Source organism: Taudactylus pleione, unplaced genomic scaffold, assembly GCF_031769625.1.
Source record: "Taudactylus pleione unplaced genomic scaffold, aTauple2 ptg002560l, whole genome shotgun sequence".
NCBI lineage: Eukaryota > Metazoa > Chordata > Amphibia > Anura > Myobatrachidae > Taudactylus > Taudactylus pleione.
In genome coordinates this window covers 555,740-573,015 of record NW_028286941.1, presented here as the reverse complement: position 1 = coordinate 573,015, position 17,276 = coordinate 555,740, and the positions used below count along the sequence as shown (strand labels likewise).

Here is a 17,276-nt window from a genome sequence, read left to right as displayed (position 1 = left end):
CTGGCACACAGGCAGACATGGACAGACAGCGCCAGCACAATTTGAAAATGATGCCGGTCCACGAACTGATTGCCTCGCGACCTGCGGCGCTGTCTCTCGTTGACTGCCTGCCAGTGCACCAGCTGATTACAGCCCGCACCAAAATCAACATCGCTGACACCCGGGCATCCCTCAACGGCTACTGAGTGTCGGGGGAGCGGCGGGCCACAGAGGACGCTCGAGCACCAAAGCAGCCGCACCCCTTGAACCTACGGTAGTTACGCCATTTTTTGCATGCATTTTAGCTAACAGTGGGGTCCTTTTCTGGATGAATGGGGTTATAGGCGAGGACAATGCAAACAAACAAATAAAGGCTGCAGGTGTCCTTCAGGGTCCAGTCTTCAACCCGGGCAACGCCGGGTATCCCAGCTAATAATAAATAACAAAAGAAGCTATTCAGTGGCCATCAGCCTCATATATATATAACTTACCTTACGTGTTTCCACTTCTGCCGGCTCAGGGGTGGGTGTCTTTACAGACGGGGGGACAACCGGAGATTTAACCACTTCTTGTTGTGGCTGCTGTGGTCGCGGTATTCCAAAAGCCGTGAGGGGGTAAATACCATTTCTGCAGGACACAAATTAAAAGGTAAAGGACCAGAAAACATACAATACAGACTGAACACAAATCCAATAATGACTACACACTAAATAGAATGTACACTCACATATATCCTATAGAGACTACAGCACCAATCAGACTGTACACATACATTATACAGACTACAGCACCAGACTGTACACACACATTATACAGACTACAGCACCAACCAGACTGTACACATACATTATACAGACTACAGCACCAACCAGACTGTACACACACATTATACAGACTACAGCACCAGACTGTACACACACATTATACAGACTACAGCACCAACCAGACTGTACACACACATTATACAGACTACAGCACCAACCAGACTGTACACATACATTATACAGACTACAGCACCAATCAGACTGTACACATACATTATACAGACTACAGCACCAATCAGACTGTACACATACATTATACAGACTACAGCACCAATCAGACTGTACACATACATTATACAGACTACAGCACCAACCAGACTGTACACATACATCCTATAGAGACTACAGCACCAACCAGACTGTACACACACATTATACAGACTACAACACCAATCAGACTGTACACACACATTATACAGACTACAGCACCAACCAGACTGTACACACACATTATACAGACTACAGCACCAACCAGACTGTACACACACATTATACAGACTACAGCACCAGACTGTACACACACATCCTATAGACTACAGCAACCAGCAGACTGTACACACACATCCTATACAGACTACAGCACCAATCAGACTGTACACACACATTATACAGACTACAGCACCAACCAGACTGTACACACACATTATACAGACTACAGCACCAATCAGACTGTACACATACATCCTATAGAGACTACAGTACCAACCAGACTGTACACACACATTATACAGACTACAGCACCAGACTGTACACACATATCCTATAGAGACTACAGCACCAACCAGACTGTACACATACATTATACAGACTACAGCACCAGTCAGACTGTACACACACATTATACAGACTACAGCACCAACCAGACTGTACACACACATTATACAGACTACAGCACCAATCAGACTGTACACACACATTATACAGACTACAGCACCAACCAGACTGTACACACACACATCCTATACAGACTACGGAACCAACCAGACTGTACACATACATCCTATACAGACTACAGCACCAACCAGACTGTACACACATCCTATAGAGACTACAGCAACCAGCAGACTGTACACATACATCCTATAGAGACTACAGCACCAACCAGACTGTACACACACATTATACAGACTACAGCACCAGACTGTACACACATATCCTATAGAGACTACAGCACCAACCAGACTGTACACATACATTATACAGACTACAGCACCAGTCAGACTGTACACACACATTATACAGACTACAGCACCAACCAGACTGTACACACACATTATACAGACTACAGCACCAATCAGACTGTACACACACATTATACAGACTACAGCACCAACCAGACTGTACACACACACATCCTATACAGACTACGGAACCAACCAGACTGTACACATACATCCTATACAGACTACAGCACCAACCAGACTGTACACACATCCTATAGAGACTACAGCAACCAGCAGACTGTACACATACATCCTATAGAGACTACAGCACCAACCAGACTGTACACATACATCCTATAGAGACTACAGCACCAACCAGACTGTACACACACATTATACAGACTACAGCACCAACCAGACTGTACACACACATTATACAGACTACAGCACCAGACTGTACACACACATTATACAGACTACAGCACCAGACTGTACACACACATCCTATACAGACTACAGCACCAACCAGACTGTACACATACATTATACAGACTACAGCACCAACCAGACTGTACACACACATTATACAGACTACAGCACCAACCAGACTGTACACACACATTATACAGACTACAGCACCAACCAGACTGTACACACACATTATACAGACTACAGCACCAACCAGACTGTACACACACATTATACAGACTACAGCACCAACCAGACTGTACACACACATTATACAGACTACAGCACCAACCAGACTGTACACACACATTATACAGACTACAGCACCAACCAGACTGTACACACACATTATACAGACTACAGCACCAACCAGACTGTACACACACATTATACAGACTACAGCACCAACCAGACTGTACACACACATTACACAGACTACAGCACCAACCAGACTGTACACACACATTATACAGACTACAGCACCAACCAGACTGTACACACACATTATACAGACTACAGCACCAACCAGACTGTACACACACATTATACAGACTACAGCACCAACCAGACTGTACACACACATTATACAGACTACAGCACCAACCAGACTGTACACACACATTATACAGACTACAGCACCAACCAGACTGTACACACACATTATACAGACTACAGCACCAACCAGACTGTACACACACATTATACAGACTACAGCACCAACCAGACTGTACACACACATTATACAGACTACAGCACCAACCAGACTGTACACACACATTATACAGACTACAGCACCAACCAGACTGTACACACACATTATACAGACTACAGCACCAACCAGACTGTACACACACATTATACAGACTACAGCACCAACCAGACTGTACACACACATTATACAGACTACAGCACCAACCAGACTGTACACACACATTATACAGACTACAGCACCAACCAGACTGTACACACACATTATACAGACTACAGCACCAACCAGACTGTACACATACATCCTATACAGACTACAGCACCAACCAGACTGTACACATACATTATACAGACTACAGCACCAACCAGACTGTACACATACATTATACAGACTACAGCACCAACCAGACTGTACACACACATTATACAGACTACAGCACCAACCAGACTGTACACACACATTATACAGACTACAGCACCAACCAGACTGTACACACACATTATACAGACTACAGCACCAACCAGACTGTACACACACATTATACAGACTACAGCACCAACCAGACTGTACACACACATTATACAGACTACAGCACCAACCAGACTGTACACACACATTATACAGACTACAGCACCAACCAGACTGTACACACACATTATACAGACTACAGCACCAACCAGACTGTACACACACATTATACAGACTACAGCACCAACCAGACTGTACACACACATTATACAGACTACAGCACCAACCAGACTGTACACACACATTATACAGACTACAGCACCAACCAGACTGTACACACACATTATACAGACTACAGCACCAACCAGACTGTACACACACATTATACAGACTACAGCACCAACCAGACTGTACACACACATTATACAGACTACAGCACCAATCAGACTGTACACACACATTATACAGACTACAGCACCAACCAGACTGTACACACATCCTATAGAGACTACAGCAACCAGCAGACTGTACACATACATCCTATAGAGACTACAGCACCAACCAGACTGTACACACACATCCTATACAGACTACAGCACCAACCAGACTGTACACACATCCTATAGAGACTACAGCAACCAGCAGACTGTACACACATATCCTAGAGACTACAGCAACCAGCAGACTGTACACACATATCCTAGAGACTACAGCAACCAGCAGACTGTACACATACATCCTATAGAGACTACAGCACCAACCAGACTGTACACACATCCTATAGAGACTACAGCACCAACCAGACTGTACACATATCCTATAGAGACTACAGCACCAACCAGACTGTACACATATCCTATACAGACTACAGCAACCAGCAGACTGTACACACATATCCTAGAGACTACAGCAACCAGCAGACTGTACACACATATCCTATAGAGACTACAGCACCAACCAGACTGTACACATACATCCTATACAGACTACAGCACCAACCAGACTGTACACACATCCTATAGAGACTACAGCAACCAGCAGACTGTACACACATATCCTAGAGAGTACAGCAACCAGCAGACTGTACACACATATCCTAGAGACTACAGCAACCAGCAGACTGTACACATACATCCTATAGAGACTACAGCACCAACCAGACTGTACACACATCCTATAGAGACTACAGCACCAACCAGACTGTACACATATCCTATAGAGACTACAGCACCAACCAGACTGTACACACACATTATACAGACTACAGCACCAACCAGACTGTACACACACATTATACAGACTACAGCACCAATCAGACTGTACACATACATCCTATACAGACTACAGCACCAACCAGACTGTACACACACATTATACAGACTACAGCACCAACCAGACTGTACACACACATTATACAGACTACAGCACCAATCAGACTGTACACACACATTATACAGACTACAGCACCAGACTGTACACACACATCCTATAGAGACTACAGCAACCAGCAGACTGTACACACACATCCTATACAGACTACAGCAACCAGCAGACTGTACACACACATCCTATACAGACTACAGCACCAACCAGACTGTACACACATCCTATAGAGACTACAGCAACCAGCAGACTGTACACACATATCCTAGAGACTACAGCAACCAGCAGACTGTACACACATATCCTAGAGACTACAGCAACCAGCAGACTGTACACATACATCCTATAGAGACTACAGCACCAACCAGACTGTACACACATCCTATAGAGACTACAGCACCAACCAGACTGTACACATATCCTATAGAGACTACAGCACCAACCAGACTGTACACACACATTATACAGACTACAGCACCAACCAGACTGTACACACACATTATACAGACTACAGCACCAATCAGACTGTACACATACATCCTATACAGACTACAGCACCAACCAGACTGTACACACACATTATACAGACTACAGCACCAACCAGACTGTACACACACATTATACAGACTACAGCACCAGACTGTACACACACATTATACAGACTACAGCACCAGACTGTACACACACATCCTATAGAGACTACAGCAACCAGCAGACTGTACACACACATCCTATACAGACTACAGCACCAACCAGACTGTACACACATCCTATAGAGACTACAGCAACCAGCAGACTGTACACACATATCCTAGAGACTACAGCAACCAGCAGACTGTACACACATCCTATAGAGACTACAGCAACCAGCAGACTGTACACACACATCCTATACAGACTACAGCACCAACCAGACTGTACACACATCCTATAGAGACTACAGCAACCAGCAGACTGTACACATACATCCTATAGAGACTACAGCACCAACCAGACTGTACACATACATCCTATACAGACTACAGCACCAACCAGACTGTACACACATCCTATAGAGACTACAGCAACCAGCAGACTGTACACACATATCCTAGAGACTACAGCAACCAGCAGACTGTACACACATATCCTAGAGACTACAGCAACCAGCAGACTGTACACACATATCCTAGAGACTACAGCAACCAGCAGACTGTACACATACATCCTATAGAGACTACAGCACCAACCAGACTGTACACACACATTATACAGACTACAGCACCAATCAGACTGTACACACATCCTATAGAGACTACAGCACCAACCAGACTGTACACATATCCTATAGAGACTACAGCACCAACCAGACTGTACACACACATTATACAGACTACAGCACCAACCAGACTGTACACACACATTATACAGACTACAGCACCAATCAGACTGTACACATACATCCTATACAGACTACAGCACCAACCAGACTGTACACACACATTATACAGACTACAGCACCAATCAGACTGTACACATACATCCTATACAGACTACAGCACCAGACTGTACACACATCCTATAGAGACTACAGTACCAACCAGACTGTACACACATATCCAATACAGACTACAGTACCAACCAGACTGTACACACATATCCTAGAGACTACAGCAACCAGCACACTGTACACACACATCCTATACAGTCTACTGCACCAATCAGACTGTACACACATATCCTATAGAGACTACAGCACCAACCAGACTGTACACACATATCCTATAGAGACTACAGCACCAACCAGACTGTACACACACATTATACAGACTACAGCACCAACCAGACTGTACACACATATCCTATAGAGACTACAGCACCAACCAGACTGTACACACATATCCTATAGAGACTACAGCACCAACCAGACTGTACACACATATCCTATAGAGACTACAGCACCAACCAGACTGTACACACACATCCTATAGAGACTACAGCACCAACCAGACTGTACACACACACATCCTATACAGACTACGGAACCAACCAGACTGTACACATACATCCTATACAGACTACAGCAGCAATCAGACTGTACACATACATCCTATACAGACTACAGCACCAACCAGACTGTCCACATACATCCTATACAGACTACGGAACCAACCAGACTGTACACACATATCCTATAGAGACTACAGCACCAATCAGACTGTACACACATATCCTAGAGACTACAGCAACCAGCAAACTGTACACACACATCCTAGAGACTACAGCACCAATCAGACTGTACACACATATCCTATAGAGACTACAGCAACCAGCAGACTGTACACACACATCTTATAGACTATACCACCAAGTAGACTGTACACACACATATTAAAGAGAATACTGCACCCAGCAGATTGTACACATCCAATATAGGATACAGCACCCAGCAGATTGTACACATCCAATACAGGAAACAGCACCCAGCAGATTGTACACATCCAATACAGGAAACAGCACCCAGCAGACTGTACACATCCAATATAGGATACAGCACCCAGCAGACTGTACACATCCAATACAGGATACAGCACCCAGCAGATTGTACACATCCAATATAGGATACAGCACCCAGCAGACTGTACACATCCAATATAGGATACAGCACCCAGCAGACTGTACACATCCAATATAGGATACAGCACCCAGCAGACTGTACACATCCAATACAGGATACAGCACCCAGCAGACTGTACACATCCAATACAGGATACAGCACCCAGCAGACTGTACACATCCAATACAGGATACAGCACCCAGCAGACTGTACACATCCAATACAGGATACAGCACCCAGCAGACTGTACAGATCCAATAGAGACTACAGCACCCAGCAGACTGTACACATCCAATACAGGATACAGCACCCAGCAGACTGTACACATCCAATATAGGATACAGCACCCAGCAGACTGTACACATCCAATATAGGATACAGCACCCAGCAACTGTACACATCCAATACAGGATACAGCACCCAGCAGACTGTACACATCCAAAATAGGATACAGCACCCAGCAGACTGTACACATCCAATATAGGATACAGCACCCAGCAGACTGTACACAGCCAATACAGGATACAGCACCCAGCAGACTGTATACATCCAATACAGGATACAGCACCCAGCAGACTGTACACATCCAATACAGGATACAGCACCCAGCAGACTGTACACATCCAATAGAGACTACAGCACCCAGCAGACTGTACACATCCAATACAGGATACAGCACCCAGCAGACTGTACACATCCAATACAGGATACAGCACCCAGCAGACTGTACACATCCAATAGAGACTACAGCACCCAGCAGACTGTACACATCCAATAGAGACTACAGCACCCAGCAGACTGTACACATCCAATACAGGATACAGCACCCAGCAGACTGTACACATCCAATACAGGATACAGCACCCAGCAGACTGTACACATCCAATACAGGATACAGCACCCAGCAGACTGTACACATCCAATACAGGATACAGCACCCAGCAGACTGTACACATCCAATAGAGACTACAGCACCCAGCAGACTGTACACATCCAATACAGGATACAGCACCCAGCAGATTGTACACATCAAATACAGGATACAGCACCCAGCAGACTGTACACATCCAATATAGGATACAGTACCCAGCAGACTGTACACATCCAATAGAGACTACAGCACCCAGCAGACTGTACACATCCAATATAGGATACAGCACCCAGCAGATTGTACACATCCAATATAGGATACAGCACCCAGCAGTCTGTACATATCCAATATAGGATACAGCACCCAGCAGTCTGTACACATCCAATACGGGATACAGCACCCAGCAGACTGTACACATCCAATAGAGACTACAGCACCCAGCAGACTGTACACATCCAATACAGGATACAGCACCCAGCAGACTGTACACATCCAATACAGGATACAGCACCCAGCAGACTGTACACATCCAATAGAGACTACAGCACCCAGCAGACTGTACACATCCAATACAGGATACAGCACCCAGCAGATTGTACACATCCAATACAGGATACAGCACCCAGCAGACTGTACACATCCAATATAGGATACAGCACCCAGCAGACTGTACACATCCAATATAGGATACAGCACCCAGCAGACTGTACACATCCAATATAGGATACAGTACCCAGCAGACTGTACACATCCAATAGAGACTACAGCACCCAGCAGACTGTACACATCCAATACAGGATACAGCACCCAGCAGACTGTACACATCCAATAGAGCAGGGATGGGGAATGTCCGGCCCGCAAAATCATATGGTTTAGCCCAGCCAGGCAATCGCAGGTGGGACTCACGAATCAATAAAGCTAGGAGCTTTTCTTCTTTGGGGTCCATAGGGTCCACAGAAATGGCCTTGGTGGATGTAGCTGGAGTGATCCAGGCACCAAACAGTCAACAAGCCTTAGCTCCCAGGATGCACTGGGTCATCCTCCTGCATACATACCCCGCCCCTGGCTACAGGAAGTCAGTTGTTGCTGTTTGGTGCAGGAGCAGCCACCAGAGAAGGTTTTCTTTCTTTTTTCTCTGAGTGGCAGCGCGTGGCTGACGGAGGGGAGACCTGGAGCAGCTTAGCATCTATATAGAGGATCGTGCAGCCGCCGGGCCTCAACTCCAGCGTCAGGCTAGTACTTATGGCGGGCCTACCCAGCCCAGGACTGCAACCGGAAAAAATTTGGGACGGCACGTAAGGGGTTCCCTGTGGCCGCTGACAGGGGGTGGGTTACAGTCCGTGCCTCCGGCGATAGGAGACCCGCCAGAGGACGTTGTTGTGCAGAGCCATGTGGAAACCACCGGGACATGAAGGATCCTGACGGCCAGGGGCCTGATGGCGGCGGCCATGTCAGTGTGCCCGGTGGATCCTTACAGCATGAGGGGGAGGTATGCTATCCCCTGGCGGCCCCTCCCCCGGCCTGGATACTGGTTCAGTAGGAAGACTTCCCGCCTCCTGGTTGCCCCTCCCTCTATATGAGTCAGCCAGAGACCACTCTCAGGTGCTCTCGGTGGTTAGGATCTCAGGAGGCTGGCTCAGTCTCCCTGTATACCTCTGTCTACCGTGTTCAGGTTACACAGAGCTCAATATACTGCCAGGCCTGTGCTGGTGTCATGTACGGCTATATGGTAGTGGCTAAAAGAGCTTGGTGCATGTGGTAATATTATATGTATCATACTATGTATCTATATGCATTGCCTGTGACTATTTTGAAATCTGCTGTGCATTATGCTGCCTTTATATGAATAACTGACAGTCATAATCTATCATTGCTGTTTCCCCTCATTTAACCCTCTGTGGCAGGTGTGTATTGGGTGTGAAACATTGTCACATTTGTACTCAGACTTTGTATAACAATAGAGATATTATTATGTCCAAAGAAGCTGAAAGACCGGTGGCTGAGGCTCCTGTGCTGGTGTCATGTATGGCCTGTAAAGCAGGGTTGTCTCCACAGGATTTCATACAGGATGGGTTATGTGGCTGCTGTGTCAAGGAGTCTCCACATCTGTCAAATTTACCAGCTTCTGGGCAGGAACCCCCCATGGCTTCCTTTTCCCAGATTATGGCACAGGTTGCGGAGAGATTGGCAGGCCCTGGGCCAGCTGCAATGATGGGGCCCTCTCAGAATTTGCAACCTGCTATGTTTTTACCCCCGATGCATCAGTCCTAGTTGGACATGTATTCAATCAGAATGATACATCTTCTGACGACCGGGTGGATACAGGGTTCCTCTCAGGAATCACCCTCAGACGAGGAAGAACGTCTTCCAGCTGCAGATGTTCCTTATCTAATTATGGCAGTCAAGGCTGTGCTAAAAATTGACGAGGAGGAGCCAGTGCAAAGAAAGGCTCCAGGGTTATAACGCCAGAGGGTTATAAAACCTGAATTTCCCAGATCGGAGCACCTTTCGGATCTCACGGGGGAAGAATGGAAATTGCCAGATAGGAAATTCCATATTACAAGGAAGGTGGAAGCCTTATACCCCTTTCCAGTGGATCAATGCACTAAATGGGAGGTTCCTCCGTCAGTGGACGCACATGTGGCACATCTAGTTAATAGTGCCACATCGACTATACCTTCTGCTTCCTCGCTTACTTGTCCCACAGATAGGAAACTTGAAGCCTTTCTTAAAGCAATATATATACCCGACCGGCCATGGCTACAGGTTGGGTCTCTAAGGCCATTGAGGAATGAATGAAGACACTGGAAATTCCTCTTCCAGAAGCTTCCAGGGAACAGCTGACAATCATCTCCTATGTTAAGGAAGCAGCGTCCTACTTGGGAGAGGCAGCTTTAGATGCGGGGATATTATCCTCCAAAGCATCAGCGGTTTCAGTGGTGGCCCAGAGAGCCCTCTGGCTGAGCTATTGGAAGGCAGATACAGGATCCAAGAGAGCTCTGGAATCCCTTCCGTTCTCAGGTGGCATTTTATTTGGCACAGAGTTGGACAAGATTGTGGCTACAGTGGCAGCCTCTAAACGGCTGGTCTACCTTCGGCATCCACTGTTAAACCTAAGCGGTCAACCTTTCGGCTGCAAGGAAAAGCAAGAGATCAGTCTTCCGCCAGAGCCAATTCTTATAGGTAGCCACAGTCTAGGAAGTCCTGGCCAAACAGACATCCGGCTGTCAGATCAGACTTCAAACCTGCAGCTTGATGGGACGGGCCTCTCCCTGGGGAATCCCAGGGTGGGAAGCAGACTTCTTACCCCAACCTCTTTTTGATTCAGAAACACAACGGGTCTCACAGGCCTTTTCTAAACCTGAAAGGTCTCAACACGTTTATCAGGGTGCCCAAGATTCGCATGGAAACTCTGCGGTCGATTGTGTTGGCCATGGAACCAGGGGATTTCATGGTATCCTTGGATATCCAAGATGCATACCTTCATGTGCCAATTGCACAATCCTACCAGCAATTCCTGCGGTTCGCAGTCTTACCAGGAGCATTTCCAATTTCAGGCATTACCTTTTGGTTTATCAATGGCCCCTCGGGTGTTTACCAAAGTCATGGCAGTAATAACGGCCTGCCTCAGGGAATTAGGATTCTGCCGTATCTGGATGACCTGCTGATATTGGCTCAGTCGTCACAAGAGTTGCAGCATCATCTCAGACTGATGGTAGCGTGTCTACACAGACATGGGTGGATTGTAAATTGGAAAAAGTCATTGCTTCTTCCAGTACAGCAGATGTTGCATCTAGGGGCAAGGTTGGATTCTCTTGCACAAAAGATTTATCTGCCACAGGACACGATTGCGGCTCTTCAGCTGAAGATACACAAGCTTCTTCTCAGCTGATCAGTATCAATCCATGCAGCAATGCAAGTCTTAGGTTCCATGGTGTCGACTTTCGACAAGGTGGAGTACGCTCAGTTCCACTCCAGACCTTTGCAGAGGTTAATCCTCTCTCACTGGAGAGGGGAGTACCACCTAATAAAGGCACAGACATCAGTCTCTTGCCAGAAGTGCGACTGTCCCTGTCTTGGTGGTTGCAGACAAGTCGTCTCAACAAAGGTCGCCCATTCTGGATTCCATATTGGGTTCTCCTCACAACTGATGCCAGCCTCCGAGGATGGAGTGCAGTGACAGGTTGTCACACTTTTCAGGGAAAGTGGACGGCAAGAGAAAGTCTTCTGTCTATAAATGTCCTGGAACTAAGGGCAGTATTCAGAACGCTTGTTCAGGCTCAGGAAGTATTAAAGGGCAGTCCTGTCCAGGTACAATCGGACAACGCCACCGCAGTAGCCTACCTAAACCATCAGGGAGGCACGCAGAGCCAGGCTGCCATGTCGGAAGTGTCAAACATTCTGGTCTGGGCAGAATGTCACCTCCCGGCAATATCGGCAGAGTTCATACCAGGAGTCCTAATTTGGGAAGCGGACTTCCCAAGACTGCAAGATATACATGCCGGAGAATGGGCTCTTCATCCTCAGGTATTTCAGAACCTAGTGAACAGATGGGGTCTTCCAAAGGTAGACCTCATGGCCTCAAGGCACAACCACAGGGTTCCCAGGTACGGTTCCAGGACCAGGGATCTTGCAGCCAAATTTGTGGACACTCTGGTGGTAAGGTGGCATTTCAGACTGGCGTATCCATTTCCTCAGTTTTCCCTTCTTCCCAGGGTCATCAGGAAGGTTAAGCAGGAAAGTGGTACAGTAATACTGATAGCATCTGCTTGGCCCAGATGCCATTGGTTCACTGACCTGCAGAGTCTCTCCATAGACACTCCTTGGCCTCTTCCTCCAAGGCAGGACCTGTTAATACAGGGTCCCTGCTGGTATCCAGACCTTCTTTGGCTGTCTTTGACGGCATGGCTCTTGAGGCCTCCGTCTTAAAGACAAAAGGTTTTTCCGAATATGTAATACAGACAATGTTGAGGGCACGGAAACCTTCCACTGCCTGCATTTATTACAGAATTTGGCACTGATTTTTTCAGTGGTATGAACTGAGGACGTATGACCCTAAGGTGTTTAGGGTCTCGCGAGTGCTTTCTTTTCTTCAGGCCGGGTTGGACAGAGGTCTCCGTCTAGCTACTCTGAGGGTGCAGACCTCGGCGCTGTTGGTTTGGTTTCAGAGAAGGGTTGCCACCTTGTCTGATGTAAGAATATTTTTTCAGGGTGTTCTGACGGTTCAGCTTCCCTTTGTTCCCCTGGTAGCCCCGTGGGATTTGACATTGGTACTCAGGGCTTTACAGGCTCCTCCATTTGAACCTCTGAATTCAATAGACCTGAAGTGGTTGACAGCGAAGACCATTTTTAGCAGCCTTATCTTTTCGCTCTCCTTTTTAATATTTCAGCAGGATAGAGCTGTTCTTCGTACTAGGGCCGGGTACCTTCCTAAGGTGGTATCTCTGTTTCATATGAATGAAGAAATTGTGTTTCCGGCTTTGCAAGCTTCCGGCCTTTCGGCTGGTGAAGCATCATTGGATGTTGTGCTGGCTCTACATATCTATGTAGACAGCACTAGCTCCATCAGAAAGACAGATTCTCTATTCGTGTTGTAAGGCTGTCATAAGCGAGGCTGGCCAGCTAATAAACAGACTTTGGCCAGATGGTTGTGTATAACAATTTGTCAAGCTTACACCCCAGCTGATCTTGTTGTTGCGGACACAGTTACAACACATTCTACTCGATCTGTGGGACCATCGTGGGCGGTGTGACGTGGTGCCTCTGCTGAACAGATTTGCAAGGCAGCCACGTGGTCTTCCGTCACTACCTTTGTCAAATTTTATGCGTTTGACACATTTGCCTCTCAGGATACTTAGTTTGGGTGTCGGATTCTCCTTTCTGCTACACAGGAGCGTCCCTACCCTTACGGGAACTGCTTTGGGACATCCCCAAGGTAATTCTTGGGGACCCTATGGACCCCGAAGAAGAAATTAAAAGTTTTGGTATACCATACCTTTGTTAACTCTTTTTCTTCTAGGTCCACAGAGCACCCACCCTAACGCGCCTGTTGTTGGGCAATTATTTTCTGTTGTATTTCTATGATTCCCTCTTCTTACAGAGTGTGTGTCTGGAATGCAAGGGTCCTTCCTCCCTTTTCAATTTTTCTTTGCTGCTCCTGCTTGGGCTTGATAACAAACTGACTGCCTGTAGCCAGGGGCGGGGTAAGTATGGAGGAGGACCCAGTGCATTCTGAGAGCTAAAGCTGGTTGACTGTTTGGTGCACGGATCACTGAACTACAATCCCAAGGTAATTTTGCTGGACCCTATGGACCTTAAAGAAAGAGAGTTAACAAAGGTAGGTTATAACATAACTCTTATTTATTCTGCTAGCCTCATCTAGAAAGTCACCCTGCAGCTAGAATCTATGCAGCAGTACCGCCTGGGGCGTCCTTAGGATGCTTCAGACGGTCACACCGCTGCCCTAACAGCTGCCCGGAGCATCCAGAGGATGCTCCGGTTGCTGTAATCACCAGCAACTGTGGCCCCGCCCCCTCCGCGTGACGTCACGTGGAGGAGACGTGATCTGCACAGGGCCCACAAATGGCCCTTAGCAGAAAAAAGGTTCCCCAGCCCTGCAATAGAGGATAAAACACCCATCATACACACCCCATAGAGGCCCCAGCAACCAGCAATTGTGTCATCAGTTACCTGACGTCTTCCAGGAACTTGTCCAGCTCCAGAGCCGGGGACTGGGAGAATCTGGAACACACACACACAGACATAGTTATAAACGCAGTTGAAATGGGACACACAGGACACAACATAGAGTCAGGTGCATAAATATTGGGACATTGACAGAATTTTCATATTTTGGCCTCTAGTCACCACCACAATGGCTTTGAAATGAAACAAACAAGATGTGCTTTACCTGCAGACTTTCAGATTTCATTTGAGGGTAATTACATCCAAATCAGGTGAACGGTGTAGGAATTACAATGGTTTCTATATGTGCCTCCCACTTTTTAAGGGGCCAAAAGTAATGGGACAAACTAAACAATCCTAAATCTAACTTTCACTTTTTAATACTTTGTTGCAAATCCTTTGCAGACAATTACAGCCTGAAGTCTAGAACGCATAGACATCACCAGACGCTGGGTTTCATCCCTGGTGATGCTCTGCCAGGCCTCTACTGCAAATGTCTTCAGTTCCTGCTTGTTCTTGGGGCATTTTCCCTTCAGTTTTGTCTTCATCAAGTGAAATGCATGCTCAATCGTTATCAGGTCAGGGGATTGACTTGGCCATTGCATAACATTCCACTTTTTAGCCTTAAAAAACTCTTCGGTTGCTTTTGCAGTATACTTCGGGTCATTGTCCATCTGCACTGTGAAGCACCGTCCAATGAGTTCTGAAGCATTTGACTGAATAGGAGCATATAATATTGCCCGAAACACTTCAGAATCATTCTGCTGCTTTTGTCAGCAGTCACATCATCAATAAATACAAGGGAACCAGTTCCATTGGCAGCCATACATGCCCACACCATGACACTACCACCACCATGCTTCAATGATGAGGTGGTATGTTTTGGATCATGAGCAGTTCCTTTCCTTCTCCATACTCTCTTCCCATCACTCTGGTACAAGTTGATCTTTGTCTCATCTGTCCATAGGATGTTGTTCCAGAACTGTAATGGCTTTTTTAGATGTTGTTTGGCAAACTCTAATCTGGTCTTCCTGTTTTTGTGGCTCACCAATGGTTTACATCTTGTGGTGAACCCTCTATATTCACTCTTGTGAAGTCTTCTCTTGATTGTTGACTTGGACACATATACACCTACCTCCTGGAGAGTGTTCTTGATTTGGCCAACTGTTGTGAAGGGGTTTTTCTTCACCAGGGAAATAATTATTTTGTCATCCACCACAGTTGTTTTCCGTGGTCTTCTGGGTTCTTTGGTGTTGCTGAGCTCTCCGGTGCGTCCTTTCTTTTTAAGAATGTTCCAAACAGTTGATTTGGCCACACCTAATGTTTTTGCTATCTCTCTGATGGGTTTGTTTTGATTTTTCAGCCTAATGATGGCTTCACTGATAGTGACAGCTCTTTGGATATCATAGTGAGAGTCGACAGCAACTGATTCCAAATGCAAATGTCACACCGAGAATCACCTACAGACCTTTTACCTGCTTATAGATAATGAAATAACGAGGGAATAGCTCACACCTGTCCATGAAATAGCTTTTGAGTTGATAGTCCCATTACTTTTGGCCCCTTAAAAAGTGGGAGGCACATATAGAAACCGTTGTAATTCCTACACCGTTCACCTGATTTGGATGTAATTACCCTCAAATTAAATCTGAAAGTCTGCAGGTAAAGCACATCTTGTTTGTTTCATTTCAAAGCCATTGTGGTGGTGACTAGAGGCCAAAATATGAAAATTCTGTCAATGTCCCAATATTTATGCACCTGACTATACAATATATCACCGATACAAAGAGTTAGAGAGACAACATAAAGCCCAATACAGACATCAGACTTAAATTTACTGATCATAGTCACACAATAGAGGAGTGTCAGTACTGATAGATGTAGTATAAGCTGCTGTCATACAGGTTACACTGAGTCTATCAGTGCTGGGAATAGGGAGACAGGAGACACTGATCATAGGAATCACTGTGATGTCACACAATACAGGAGTGTCAGTACTGATAGATGTAGTATAAGCTGCTGTCATACAGGTTACACTGAGTCTATCAGTGCTGGGAATAGGGAGACAGGAGACACTGATCATAGGAATCACTGTGATGTCACACAATACAGGAGTGTCAGTACTGATAGA

General features: G+C 46.2%; 1 protein-coding gene across 2 annotated transcripts in view; it reads right to left on the bottom strand.

The window, feature by feature from the left end:
• NRBP1 (nuclear receptor binding protein 1) overlaps positions 1-17,276 on the bottom strand; it is a 138,712-nt gene that overhangs the window by 11,851 nt on the left and 109,585 nt on the right. For both annotated transcript variants that reach the window (XM_088466146.1, XM_088466148.1), the window contains 2 exons: positions 15,152-15,202; positions 471-606 (listed from right to left, as the gene is read on the bottom strand). In XM_088466146.1, the coding sequence (XP_088322272.1) occupies positions 471-606; positions 15,152-15,202 (187 nt within the window). The remainder of the gene's footprint in view (positions 1-470; positions 607-15,151; positions 15,203-17,276) is intronic.